This window comes from Anas platyrhynchos, chromosome 1 (genome assembly GCF_047663525.1).
Source record: "Anas platyrhynchos isolate ZD024472 breed Pekin duck chromosome 1, IASCAAS_PekinDuck_T2T, whole genome shotgun sequence".
Taxonomy (NCBI): domain Eukaryota; kingdom Metazoa; phylum Chordata; class Aves; order Anseriformes; family Anatidae; genus Anas; species Anas platyrhynchos.
In genome coordinates, this window is record NC_092587.1 from 142,774,340 (window position 1) to 142,788,298 (window position 13,959).

Sequence of the window (13,959 nt, forward strand, 5' to 3'; positions counted from 1 at the left end):
CTTTCCTGATCCCCACAAGTGTAGTGAAGCTTATTCTTAATGTAGAACAGCACTTTATTGAACCCCTTCGGTATGGAATGGATAGTTTATCCATCCAGGTGCACATGTAAAACAAACAAACAAAAGAAACCACACATCCAACAGATAAAAACAACCTTAAGTGAAGATGAAGCTTTGAACCTCCTGACACAGTAGGCAGGCTCATGTAGACTGCATCTTCATAAATAGGAAGTCTTCAGTGTAATAGAGTATGTTTCAGATGAAGTGATACAATAAAAGCTATTTTATTAATTACTGAATGCAGCAGGCCCATCCACTTACTGTGAAAGAGTCCCAGTTGGAAGACGGGTTTCGAATGTTTATTTTCCACAGCTGTGTTGCCTTGGAGGACCAAGCATTGCTCATTTGCTGTGGCCTGTGGAAGAGGAAGCGAGGGGTCAGTGGGTGGCTGGGTCTTCAGCAGCACAGGCTGCAGGCTCAAAACCCGGTTTCAAAGTTTCAGGGTAGGAGAAGGGAAGGTTGTTCAGCCCTCAGGTCTCAGGGAAAACTCTGCTGTTTCATTAGTTAGCTTTTCATTCCTCTAAGACCCAAGAGAGTTGACTTAATATTGTATAGTGATTGTCTTATGCACATCAGTGTCACCTAGGAGCCTCAGTATCAGTTCAGCATAATGCCTCTCTTTTCTTAGGAGCACATCCAATTCCAGAACAGCCTGTTATGTGCATTGTCACCGCCTATTAATAGCATTTTTGCTTGTTCCCTTGCTGAGGGATTACATTTCAGCCATTACTGTCAGTCATTTTTCAGTCACGTTCCTTTTTGCAAACTGAATCGTGCACAGGGGGAGAGCAACCGCTCCTTTTCTCAGGGTGCCTTCAGAGCTCAGCCGTGCCTCCTGCGCTTGCTGTCCTCACTAACCCCGTGTGTCCCTGCACAGCCCCTAGCCTTCCTCCTGCAGGCAAGAGAAGGTGATGTTTTGCTGCCTCTTGGGCCCAGGCATTCAGCTGGTGGCTCTCTGTGCCTGTGGCAGGCTCAAGCAGAAGGTTCCTGTTCGAATGGCGCACCAGAGTGGACCCATCCCTATTTATCGCTGTGGAAGAAACCCATTATTCCTGTCTGGGGAGGAAAACAAAGAATCCTGGCCTGGGGAGCTCTGTAGAGAGTGAGATCTGTGTAACAACTTCAGGAAGTCTTGTATTGACGATGCTATCAACTGAGCAAGTAATTTATTTCATATGGCAAATCACTAGCAGCTTTACAAGTTTGTGGGAGCACACTAAGTTTCTCGACGTTGAAGTTCCCATGAATAGTCTTAAATATTGCTTGCATGGTTCAATGCTAAGAGCATTGGTTCCAAAGACCATAAGTGGGTGGTTGTCTTTCTTTTTTTTTTTTTTTTTTTTTTTTCCCAACACTGTTAAATTCTTGAAGCACTGGTAGTTATTGGATGTCACCTCTTTTCCACCTTTTCCTCTGATAAAGTCCGTGCAGGAGCAGCAGATGTTTGCCTTGTCCTACCACAGGGTTAGCTAATGTCCCTCATCTGTTTGAGCAGACTTCAGTACAGTCTATTTAAAACTGGCTTTATCTTGGCTGGGATTTTGTTCACTGCCATCCTAGCCTAGCAGAGTTTCCAGCCTCAGGGGTGTATTTGTGTTAGAACATTTGAATGTGGGCTTCTGGAGTGGTGCAGCTGCCACTGAAGGAGGACCTTGTCTCCTAACCAAGCCATCAGCTGGAGAAAAGAGACACAAAGTGTTTAGAACAGCTGAGCTCGGTCCAATGCTTACAGGCAGGTATTCCGAGTGTTGTTGCAGTTTTTCTGGAAACTGATTCAGAACCATCCAGATTTAGGACCAGAGTGGAAACTCTGGTAGCTGTTGTTTTTATGCATGAATTAGAAATCCATTCTCAATAACTCAGTTTTTTTTTTTCCATCTCACTTTTGCTTGTCTTCCTTCCCCAAGGCGTGTGTTTTTCTGTAGCTGCCAAAAGCTGCTCTTTTACTTCTAGCTAAATAATTTTTTTAAAATAATTTTCTTGTACCCAAAGACATTTTCCATGACATTTATACATCAGTAAGTTCTGTCTTCAGTTCAAAGACTGCAGCTCTTTTAGAATCACACAACATCGTGCTGGTTTGCTGTTGAGGTGTTTTATCTTTGGTTTTATCTGCTAATGGCTGCTTGGGTGAAGCACGGTGCAGATGTTACCTCTCGAGTTAGCTGCTGCCTCAGGAGCCGTAGACACAGAAGTTTGTGGAAGGATACCCTGGAATTTCGATGGTAGCATTGATAGCATTAATGAAATTGTTGTTATAGTGGAGTTGCTTGAGGTCCCCCTGAGAAGACCACTTGTCGTTTCAGTGCAGTACCCACTGCTCAGAGTTTTCTCCTGCAGAGCAGGGCACTGTAATCATCGTTTTCAACTTCTCCATGCTTCATTTTTAACTTCTGGCTGTAATCTCCAGAAAGAAACGTGATGTGTTTTCTAGAGAAATCAGGTTTAAACAGCCTCGTTTTCTGGAAAACAGCTAGCTTTTATTTTTGGGCCTCTTGCAGCTGTGTTGGGGGTATAACCACAGCTTGCCCGGTTGCTCTTGTGTTTCGGTGCTTAAGCCTGAGCAGTGAGGGGTGTGCTCCTGTCCGGTTGGAAGCCTTGCCACTTACCACTCGTTTTTATTGTTAGAGCTGGATGCCATCTCCAAAAGCCCTTGTCTGCTGAACAGGCTTGGCTTTAGCTTTTATAGTCCATGAATATTCAGTGAAAGCACAGAACTTGTGGCTTCCAGCTGATCACTTACAACATTTTGGCAAATACAGCGTTGGTAAAACCGAGTAGCTTACTAGCCCTGCTAACAAGGAAGGCAGAAGAGGGGTTGGGAGTGTTACGTCCTGTAGCTAACACTGAGATCATCTGTTGAAGGTGTGGGTTGTGGATACAGTAAGCTGAAAACCCAAGGCCACACACACGCTTTTTAAAGCAAAACAACCCTTTGTAGTGAGAAGCGGCTGTGTTGCATTCGATGAACTCGGCGCTCCTTGCATAGGTATTTCAAAGCTTTTTATCGGCGCTTTCTGAAGTGCGAGATGCTGTCGTATCTGATGTGAGGAGGAGGTTTGGTCATTCAGTGTTAGGACTTCTGAGCTTTTTGCAGAGGAACGTGCCAGTAGCTTGCACGCTCCTCGCAGCAATGGGTTTTCTTGGTATGAAAGAGTCGTGTTAACATTAGAGTCTACGGGGGCTGTGGTGGTTTTGGTTGTGCAGTCAATAAGCAATATACTGAAGAATTTTTGCCTTCTGAGTGCATGTCAAACTTAGATGGGACACTCAAAGGCTTTGGAAGATTGCATTGTTTTTTGTTCCTTACGTTTTCCCCCAGATCGAGTTATGTCGTTGCTTCTAACCCTTTGTTTGGCACATTGCTGTGCGGCAGAAATATTTCAAAACCATTTATTCTGCAGCCCCCCTCCTGGAGAACAAATGTGGCCTTATTCACGTCCAAGGAAATCTTAGCTCTGCAAATGTCACAGGAAGAACTGGATTGTCCTCGATGGAGCAAGTCGAATGAAGTAACCCTATGAAAGTAACTTTAAGAACTTTAATACTGGTCCCTCACACTTAAAAGAAAAAAGAAAATAGCAAAGCAAACCCCTCCACATGTATGCAGACAGCTTTAAGTGGACAAATGTTTAACTGCAGTTGTATGATTCCTTTTTTATAGAGGGTCAAAATGTGTCATTCCTGTCCCCTGTTGGGCAGAGATGCTTGTGCCATTAACATGAAGCAAAACCCAGATTGCTTGACTGAGTTGGGCTGTGTTTGAGCACGGCACCTGAGCAACGTGGCTATCCTACATGTCTACAGACACAAGGGGTCTGCTTGTGACGTGGTGACAGTTCTCATTCAGAGTGGCAGTCCTGTGTAACACCAAGCTGGAGCTGTGGAAATCCTGTCCCGAGGGAGTTTCCAAGGACCCTATAGTTGACCTTATCAGCCCTGACGCATGTTTTCTTCTTGCACTCTGTTCTTGCCCAATGCTTTGGGGAAAGCTCAGTGACCCTTAGAGCAGCAGACAGCTCAGGAATTTTTTTTTTTTTAGCTTTAGAGGAATGGGAGGAGTTCAATAGTTTTCCATCAATCATTAGTGCAATGTTATACCTAACGTGTTATTTTTAATTATCAGATTGTAATGTAGATAGATAATTTCAACCTGCCTGTGTTGTGAAAATAACCAGTTTAGAAGCAGAACCTGTGTGGGAGCACCAGCAGCCAGCTGCACTGAGAGAGCTTTCTCTCTCTCTCCATGTTCTCCATACCCCCAGGAACAGTGTGGATTGACCATTTTACAATTGCCGAGATAAAACGAATCGATGTAGATTGGGGAGAGAGTTTATATTGACGGCACCGGCATCCAGCACACGCTTGATTGCAGTCTCCCTGTGGCTACATCAGTGCATCGATCCGCAGGCTATCTGCCCCCTGCATGCGAGTCAGAAACCAGGGCGCGTTATGGGAGACGGCGCTCCAGAGCTCAGGCTCTGCTGTCTTTGTCACTGTCAGGCAGCATTGCTGTTTTAGGAAGGGATTTTTTTAAGGGTATAATGATTTTTCTTGTAAATATCACAATTCTATATGCACCACAGTCATTTTGAGCTGGAAGACTTCTGTTTCTTCTTCATTGTTCAAAACATCACAGCTTCCTTTTGAATTCATCTTGGGGCTGTCAGCTGTGAAGACCCGCACTCAAATTGTGTTTGTAACTGCTGTATATTCCTTAGCATTTTCTGTTTGGAAAGGTGAGCGTTCACTTACAAATTGCAGAACAGACGCGATATCACTCCTGAGGAGAAGTGGTGTAACTTACATGCTGAACAGAACAATTTCTGAATGACATGATGGATTTTAAATTCTCTGACAAGTAGACTATTAAAGCGTCCGTGTTTACCACGGGCTAGTGGACTGGTAAGAATTAAGCAACAAAGTCAAATCATGCAAAAAAGATCTTTGGACATGAATAATTTGAAGTACTCAGGAAACTGCTTCTACTAAACTGTTATTTATTGTAAATGCACAGCTTTCGCTTTTTAGAAAAGTAGTCTGCTACACTGATCTTCAAATAAATTCTCATCTCCCACTCTTTCCTGACCTCCTCCTGCACCCCCAAAAGCAAACAAACAAAACCCCAGCAATCAGAGAACTTGAAGTGACTTCTCAGAAGTTTTTCAAAGAATTTCTGGAAAAAATGATTTAACAAGAAGTGGTTGAAGGAATTGGGACTGTTTAGTGGAGAAGAGGAGGCTGACAGGAGACCTGAGAGGAGACTGCACTGAGGAATGTGTCGGTCTCTTCTCTCAAGGCACAAGTGATAGGATATGGGGAAACAGCCTAAAGTTGCATTAGGGGAGGTTTAAATTAGGTATCAGGAAGAATTTTCCATGGAGAGGGTGGTCAGGCACTGGAATGGGCTGCCTGGAGAGGCAGTGGAGTCCCAATCCCTGGAGGTATTTGAGACACGTGGGGACGTGGCACTAAGGGACATGGCTTAGTGATGGGGCTCAGCCTTTCAGGTTGATGGTTGGGCTGGGTGATCCTGAAGGTCTTTTCCAATCCTAGTGATTCTGTGATTCTAATTTAGGGGATAAAAGTAACCCTGTTTTGGTCAGCATTATAAAGTGCTGGCATGTCGGTGGTACTGGCCTGGGACTCCTCTCTTCCTTGCTCGCTATCGTGCTCGCTGATTGTCACGGAGCTGCTCTGTTCCTGGCAATTTCCTGATGTGTAGGAAGATGTGGAGGCATGCAGCTGACAAATAGCTTCTGAAAAGACAGTTCTTGCAACAGATAAGTCAAAAAGACTGCTTGTTTGGGCTTCTCTGGCACTCTGGAGAAGTTTAGGGTAGGGAAGAAATGGCAGTAGGTCCAGGAAAACGCAGTGAGTGCTCCTCTTGGCAGCAAAGCAGAAGCAAAGGCTTCTCCTAAAAGGGCACTCGTGTGCTGCCTTTACGAGGTGAGTTGGACAAAGGCTTACTGCAACAGTACCCTTTTGGTGGCAGAGATTTCCCCACTAAAATACATTACCCAGTGTATTGAATACTGAAATACTCCTAACTTCCTACCTAAAAAAGGATAACTTTAAATGCAGAGAGCTTCTAAGTAATATGTCTGCATGAGTGTGAGTCTAGGATTTGTGTATTAAGTATGAAAACTAGGGTGGAAGGGAATACATCTTTGAAATACTGCTATATTTTTCTCTCAAATCAGGACTTCAAATGCCAGGTTTGGGATAGTCTTATAACTATATTTGCAAAAACTGAATGGGGATTATAACTTACACTATATTAATATGTATCTGAATAATATTTCATATACAGCAAAGAACTTATGACTAAACTTCCTTATCAGGGTGTTGTCATATTTCAGTGGCAGAAAAAGCAAGAAAGGTCAGTGGTACTTTCCTTATTTTTAAAGGAGTTCCCTTCTGAGATTTTTATCTCTCTGTGGCTTTCTTGTTTTTCCCTTCCCTTTTCTGGCCTATTTCAGAAGAACTTGAAAAATTTGAGCAAGACTTGCATGATGTAATGTATTGATAAACATGTTACATTATTTTGTTGCAGAAGGACTCCATGAAAGATGACAGAAGAAGTTATTGTTATTGCAAAGTGGGATTACACTGCACAGCAGGACCAAGAACTTGACATCAAGAAAAATGAACGTCTTTGGCTATTAGATGATTCAAAGACATGGTGGAGGGTAAGAAACGCGGCCAACAAAACGGGATATGTGCCATCAAACTATGTGGAGCGAAAAAACAGCTTGAAGAAAGGTTCTCTGGTTAAAAATCTGAAAGACACATTGGGTAAGTCCTTTTATATTTTGGAATTTTAGTAGGCTTGCTGAGCTTCAGATTGGCAATGTGCGTGCAAATATTTTTAACATGCTTTTTTTTCTTAGGTGACATTGGATGACTGAGGGGGGAAGGAAGGAGAGAGTGTGTGGGGTGGGGGAGAATGATGTGGCCTGTAACTGGTTTTCTCACATCCCATCCAGAAGAATAATGTTTTACTTCTGTTCCAGTTTGTTAGAGGTCATATGTTTTCGGTGGCTGAAGATCAATGTTTTCATTGAGATGCAAACTGCAGAGTCCTCTCCTCTCACGCCAAGTCCTCTCACTCAGAAATACAAGGGTGTAGATGGGTTGTTCAGCATAGCTACCAGAGCAAAGCCAGATCACTTCGTGAATGGGGTTATGTAGTGTGGCCATGCACAGTGTCAGGGGGTTCTGCTTCTGTGGTCTGAGATGACAATCCTTCTGCTTACAAGTTCTTAATACGTGCTCTGTTTTATATTTGCACATATTTTTTTCTTGACAGTGTATCATCTTATGTTATAACATACCTTTCAAACACGTTGAGTGTATTTGGAAGAAATGTACTTGAAAGTCAGGTGAAATGAGTTTTTCTTGGTTTTGCAATGATTTTTTAGTGACTGAAAATTGTAGGGCTTTGCATAGGGCTGTTAACAGTTAAACGCAGTGATAAGTGGTTATTTTACGTACAGAGGCCAAAAATCCTGCTAGTGGTGTTTTAGGATGTAATAAATAAAGCAATGTACCCAGAGGTGTTTTGGAGATGTTTTTGCATGTGTTTGGATTTCTGCCTGTGTTCTGCAAACTCTTGAGTAGGGAAAACTCATTCTGCTGCATTTTTCTGTAGAAAGTATCAGCTCTTTAGTAGAAAAATAGTGTTTGGATTGGACTTCTTAGAAAATGAAAAGGTTCATTAAAACCTTTAAAGTAACATGGCAAGAGCTCATGCAGGTTTACTTCGGGTGTCAAGTGTTAGTGTTGTTGTCCAACAGCTTCGATTTCTTGGTCACTTTGTCCTTACCATGTCTTCCACTGCTGAGCTGCCATGAAGCATGTGGAAATCGAGGACAGAATGGGTTGCAGGCTATCACCAAATGTACAGTGGTAATATTTAAAACAATAGACCTTTCCGCAGTTTTTCTTGTGATAGATTCATTAAAACACCAGAAAATGTGATTATGCCTCTACGAAGAGTTGTACGAATAATAAGCTCCAACAGAAGTTAACTAGTTGAAATCCAAATCCCAGGTGGGATTTGAAGCTCCTTTCTATGGACTTACTTTAAATATATATGTGTGTGTACACGTGTGTGTATATATTTTCTGAAAGTTATGTTATGAACCAGTTGCATTTCCATTGTGATAATGCACCAAAGTGTTAGAGTAAAATGTGCAGAGCATTTACCTGATGAACATGAATGCATTTGTTATTTATACCCAAGAGCAATGTGTTCCTCGGTTCCTTCTCTTTTCTGTGAAGGAACGCAGAAGCATCCTAGCATGCGGTCACGTTTACCACTTTAACCCTAAGGGAGGTGCCCACTGCAGGGCGCTTTGTTGCGTTAAGGCAGTGACCAACAAGATGGTGTGAGAAAGAGCCTTGGTGGTTTCGTGTCTGAACCTGCCCTCGTGTCACGTCTTTAACCCTCAGCACAGACTTTGAAGTTCTGAAGGACCACAACTGCAGTCTGCCGATCCTCCTGTGCCTGTAATTTTATCTGTGTGTTAAGTTTATTCAGTAGAGGCCAAAAGAAAACCATAACAGAGGCCAGGGTTTTTCATTTGGAGTGACCACGTGTACCTGCTAAGTGTACGGAGTGCAGAGCAGCTCTCGTGCTACATCCTGTGATGGTGAGAAACTGCCTTAGCCATGTGTAGCCCACAAATTGGCTCACGTTAAACGTGACATCCCCTCACACACAGAAATGCAGATGCTTGAGTTTTCTTTCTTTATTGTTTTAGTAAAGTGAACTGCTTAGCATAACGAAACTTCAATCTGTGCCACGTACCAGACATCTGTACAATTTTCTTTTTGCCTTTCCTGAGCTGAAGTCCATCAGTAAATCTTACTGTACAGCAAGACGGGCAAGGCCTAAGGACTAATTTCCCATTCAGAACGAGGAGAGTGCGTGTCCTTCCTTAGAGGATCCTTTGTTCTGAGTGAGCAGCAAGAATGTGCTTTTTTTGTGCTTTTCTTTTCTTTTTTTTTAATTGAAGACTAATGTTTGATCTAGTGAAGCAGTTTTGGGAAGTTTTGCTGAGTCCAAGGAAACAAATTCTCAGGTTCTCCTTAGAGGAATATGTTGAATGCCCCTCCTAAGATCACAAGAAAATTCACGTTTAAAAACCCACTGACCAAGCACGGATGGGAACAGTGGTCATGGGTGTCAGTCCTGGCGATCCAGCAAGTGGTTGTGCCCCGGAGATCTGCTTCTCCCTACCTCATCCTTAATTTAGAGCGTGGCTCTGTATTTAAACACAGCGTGTATGAAAGCACTGTTATCACACAAGTGATGCAGTGCCTTGTGCAGTACAGCACAGAACCACAGAAGGGTTTGGGTTGGATGGGACCTTAAAGATCATCTAATTCCAACCCCCTGCCATGGGCAGGGACACCTCCCACCAGAGCAGGTTGCCCAAAGCCCCGTCCAGCCTGGCCCTGAGCACCTCCAGGGATGGGGCAGCCACCTCATATGTTTGCCTGTAACTCTTTGCCAGTCTTACAGTTATCCCCAGCAGTGGCTGATTTATACTTCCCAGTTGTCAGTAAATAAGAAAACGCCAGTCATAGTTCAAATTGTGACAGACCCCATAAGATCTACGGCTGTTTAATTAATAGCCTCCGTAGTTGGCTGTTGAAGATGCATCAGCTAAAGAGTTCTTAATCCGTGTAATGTGTGTTCTGATGAAAGTTTATGGCACCAGTTAATGCATCGGTGTCTCATACAGGAAAAGCCAAGTGCGCAACGAAAGTTTTATTACCTCTATGCAATCGCCTTTATCAGGAAAAAAGATTTAATCTCATCATAGATTTAACTCATGCATGTTTGATGATAAAAACTGATTTTCCTAAAACTGTTGACTGTCATTAATTGGTTTTCAGACCCTTAACACTTTATTAATTGAATCCCATCAGCTTTGCTGTTCGGCGTGGGTTTCAGGGGAGGTTAATGAGCGCATGCATACCTGGGACATGCAGCTTGCTGTTTTAAAATACCTCCCTTTTTTCAGCACTGTAGTAGTCTTCTGGAACTTCCCTTGTACTCCAGCATCTTGCAAAAAGAATAGCAGCAAATAAAACGCCTTCAGAGCCAGCTCTTTTAAATGTATTGGATGCACATTAAAAGGCTGATTAACACTTGTTGGCATACATTCGTTAAATCAGTTACTTCTGGACAGAAAAACCAGCTCACCTCATATCCCCCATGACCCCCAGTAATTTCTGAAAAGATATCCTACTCCTTTTGCGAAACAAGAGCCTTTTATGCACCAGTAACCTTTTTTTTTTCCTCCTCCTAAGGGCTTACTCTGTTATTTTCTGTCTTCTTTCAGTCCCAACATAAGGGAAATTTTCCCAAACTTCTCAGCTTCCTAAAATGACTTTAAGAGATTTCAACACTTGCAATTTTTATGTTGATGGTTGTCTTTTTTCATCTTTTTTTTTCTATCTGATATTACTTCTGTATGCTTAAGTCTCTTTCTCAAGTGAACTCTCCTAGCACGTAGCTACAACTGACCATTTAATTAAGGAAATGTAGAGTATAGGCCACCTACTAAGTATTTTAAATGATTTAACTTCTCATTCCCTTCTCTGTCTTAACTGAGTAATGCTGAAAGTAGAAAGTTAATGGCAATTTAGCCATGTCAAATTACAGTCTTGTGTTTGCTCATATTGAATGAAATCTGGTAATTATTACTATTCTTTAGGCAAAAGCCAGCTTCCAGGCCTGTGATTAAAATTTCATTTTCATTTATTATAACAAAGTTTAAAATAGTTTCCTCGTACAGTATTTATTTTGCGGAGTATTGCGTAAAGTATTTATTTCTTACACATTTCAGTTAAGTCATACTAAGCAAGAGACCTTCAGCAAACATTCTGAACTGAGATCTTCTGTAATAATTATTCCCATGTGTTGGAAAGTTTGAAGGGATCCTGGTTCTGGTTAGATCCGAATGGGTGTTTGCCAGTGCTGCCCCAGAGTTGTCTCCAAGTTCTCCGAATCTACAGCCACAAGATCCCTTTTCTGTGGCATCAGTGATCTGCATCTCCTGGTTCATCTCTGTCATTCTGAATAAAAGCAGTACCTGAAGAAAGCAAAAATATTTAAGAACTTGCTTGTGTAAGCAAAAAAAACCACTTCAGTATTTTTTTTTACGCATTTACAGCTCATTTTCCTAGCACCAGTACAGCTCCTCTTGACAGCAGCCTGCCAAAAGTGAGTGATGAGGGGGGTCAGGAAGCACTGTGCCAGTGTTTCATGTGAATCTGTGATTTCCTGTCCATTGCTTTTGCTGCACAACCAGTACAGTATGCTGGTAGTTTCTAAAGGTGTCTCACCTTGCTTCCTTTAATAAGCAGTCACATTAAAAAGCAAAAGAACTTAGACTTTTTTTTTGGTGGTGTTCTTAATGTTTTGTTTTAACAGATGCCCAACGAAAGAAAACAAAGGTTTATTAAAAGGCAGAGAGATTGGACATCAATGTTTCAGGACAAATGTACGTGGTATGCGTAGGAACAATAGAGACATGCTGGGGAAGAGTATAGATAATGAAGGGCAAGTAAGTCATCTTGTTAAGATGTGATGGAAGTGTTCAAGTTGAGAGACTCCTCAAATTTCTTCTTTTCTCAGCTTATGTGTGTCAGCAGAACGTTTCAGTAACTGTTTTTGATTCAGTTGGCTCAGGATGCCGGATGTTTCACATGGAAAGTAAGAATTGCCAGATGAGATGCAAAGCACAGCAAAGAGTCCGTCCTTGCATCACCGTTCCGTGTGCGTTATTTCAGCGTGTTGGGAGTGTACGGGACGGTTTCCTGTGTTTGTCAACCTCCGGGCTGTGCACCCATGTCAGTCTGGAGATCTGTGCATCAGTTCCCGAGTGCTTATACATCATCACTTCTAGAAATCGTTGGGTTTGCACCTCTCCCCTCCCCAAATTGTTTTCCTTTATGTAATTATATAAAAAGCTTTTTTTTCCACACGTATTCTTAACATTTTCCTATATGAGGGCAAATTAATGCAGCCTTTCTGGAAACTGTCAGGAGAGGTGGTTTGTTTTTTTTTTTCTTTAAAAGACCTCTTTTTTAGTAAAATGAAGAAATACAGAATAGGTCATTTCTAATGCATTGCTTTCTTTAACACTGGAAAGCACTGTTGATTAAGAGGCTTGGCGTACTTCCTTTTTTTAGTACAAATATTTCAACTCAAAGCTAAACCATTGCCATGAAATCTTAATTCCACGAATATGTCATCAGCTTTTAACTTGTGTGGGGGTCAGTCTTTATTTCTTGTTTTGGCTTTGAGGATTTAAAAAACAAACAAACAGGGAAAAAATGAACTCTCAGTGGCCAAACTTGGGTAATTCTGGCATGTTATTCCCTTCTTTTTTTCTTTTCTACCCAGATTCTGACAGATGCCAGCAGCAGCTGAAGGTTTTTTCAACCAGCACATGCCCAAGATTATTTTTTTCTTTTCCTATTTGATTATTCCCAGTTACGCTGCTATGTTTTAGCCAAAATACCTCTCAAAGTTTGACCCTTCTTGACTCAGTTTCTGGTTTCAGAAAACAGCTCCTCCATCTGTAGTTAAACTTCATGTAAAAAATTGTTGCCTTACCTGATTTGTTCCAGCTTCCATTTGGCTGTCACTCTCCATAACTCCTTCCCCTGGATTTAAGAGCTATCTACTAACAGAAAGCTCTTCTTTGTTCAAGGCTGTATTCCGACATTCGTCAAATCACTCCTGAATCTTTTATTGAGTCCTGAAATTAGATAACAACTTAAGTATTTCATTGGTGAAATTCGCTTGCTTGACTTTTCCCTGTTGTGTTTCTTACCTGAACATTTTCCACTTTTTCAACATTATTTTAGAAACTGTAATCGTGAGAAATGCATGCAGTATTTCTGTCACGCGCCTGGCTATAAATTGTCTTCCATAAACTTAGCTTGATAAATTTGTGGTCATTTATCTACAAACTGCCATAGCGCTATTAGCTGTAGTATCATGGAAAATACATTAAATTAGCAATATGACAGGATGGTCAAGTACTGCTTTGAAAATACTTTTATTAGTTCTTAATAAGCTGTTTTCAATTCCAATATTTTCTGGACACCTTCTGGTAAAATTTACTACAGAATAAAAAAAATGATGAGTGTAAGAATAAACACATTCTTATTGTATAATAAATTCATTTGTGTACATCACGGTCTCTTAAACCTTGCAGAGCTCGTTTTAATAAAAACAGCCCTGCCTTATAAGCCAAACATGAGTTATTTTATTCTCTTTAGAACTGAGCTCCCAGTGCTGTTGGACTTCCTTGTTGCAGTCGTGTAAGAAGTGGTAGTCTTTCCACTCAAGAGCAGGCATTTAATAAATCTGATCCTTTAAATCAAAACAACATTCTGATCTTCTCTGCAGAACGGAGCTGGTTGTCAAGTTATTAGTCATCTATAAAGATTTCAAAGAAAGAATGATAGGAAGTCTTTTGTTTAGCCAAGCATGCGATGCTGTTTCCCACAGCCTTCTCCTGGAGAAACCGGCTGCTCATGGCTCGGACGGATGTGCGGCGTGCTGGGGAAGAAGCTGGCTGGATGGCCGGGCTCAGAGGTCGCTGTGAATGAAGTGCAGTCCAGTTGGCAGCCAGTCACAAGTGCTGTTCCCCAGGGCTCGGTACCGAGGCCAGTCTGTTAAAATTTTTATTTGACAAAATAGTCTCAAGTTGTTCCAGGGGAGGTTGAGATTTGGTATTCAGAAGATTTTTTTCCTGGAGAGGGTGGTCAAGTACTGGAACGGGCTGCCCGGGGAGGTGGTGGAGTTGCCATCCTTGGAGGTATTTAAGAGACATGTTCATCAGGTGCTTAAGGATGTGGGTTAGA

The 13,959-nt window shown here is 41.9% G+C and overlaps 1 protein-coding gene across 1 annotated transcript in view; it reads left to right on the plus strand.

Moving 5' to 3' along the window:
* The window catches only part of NCK2 (NCK adaptor protein 2), an 82,961-nt gene that overhangs the window by 47,093 nt on the left and 21,909 nt on the right, over window positions 1-13,959 (plus strand). Inside the window, exon 3 of the mRNA XM_027445279.3 lies at window positions 6,617-6,858. Coding sequence (XP_027301080.1) covers window positions 6,633-6,858 — 226 coding nt within the window. The 5' untranslated portion in view covers window positions 6,617-6,632. The remainder of the gene's footprint in view (window positions 1-6,616; window positions 6,859-13,959) is intronic.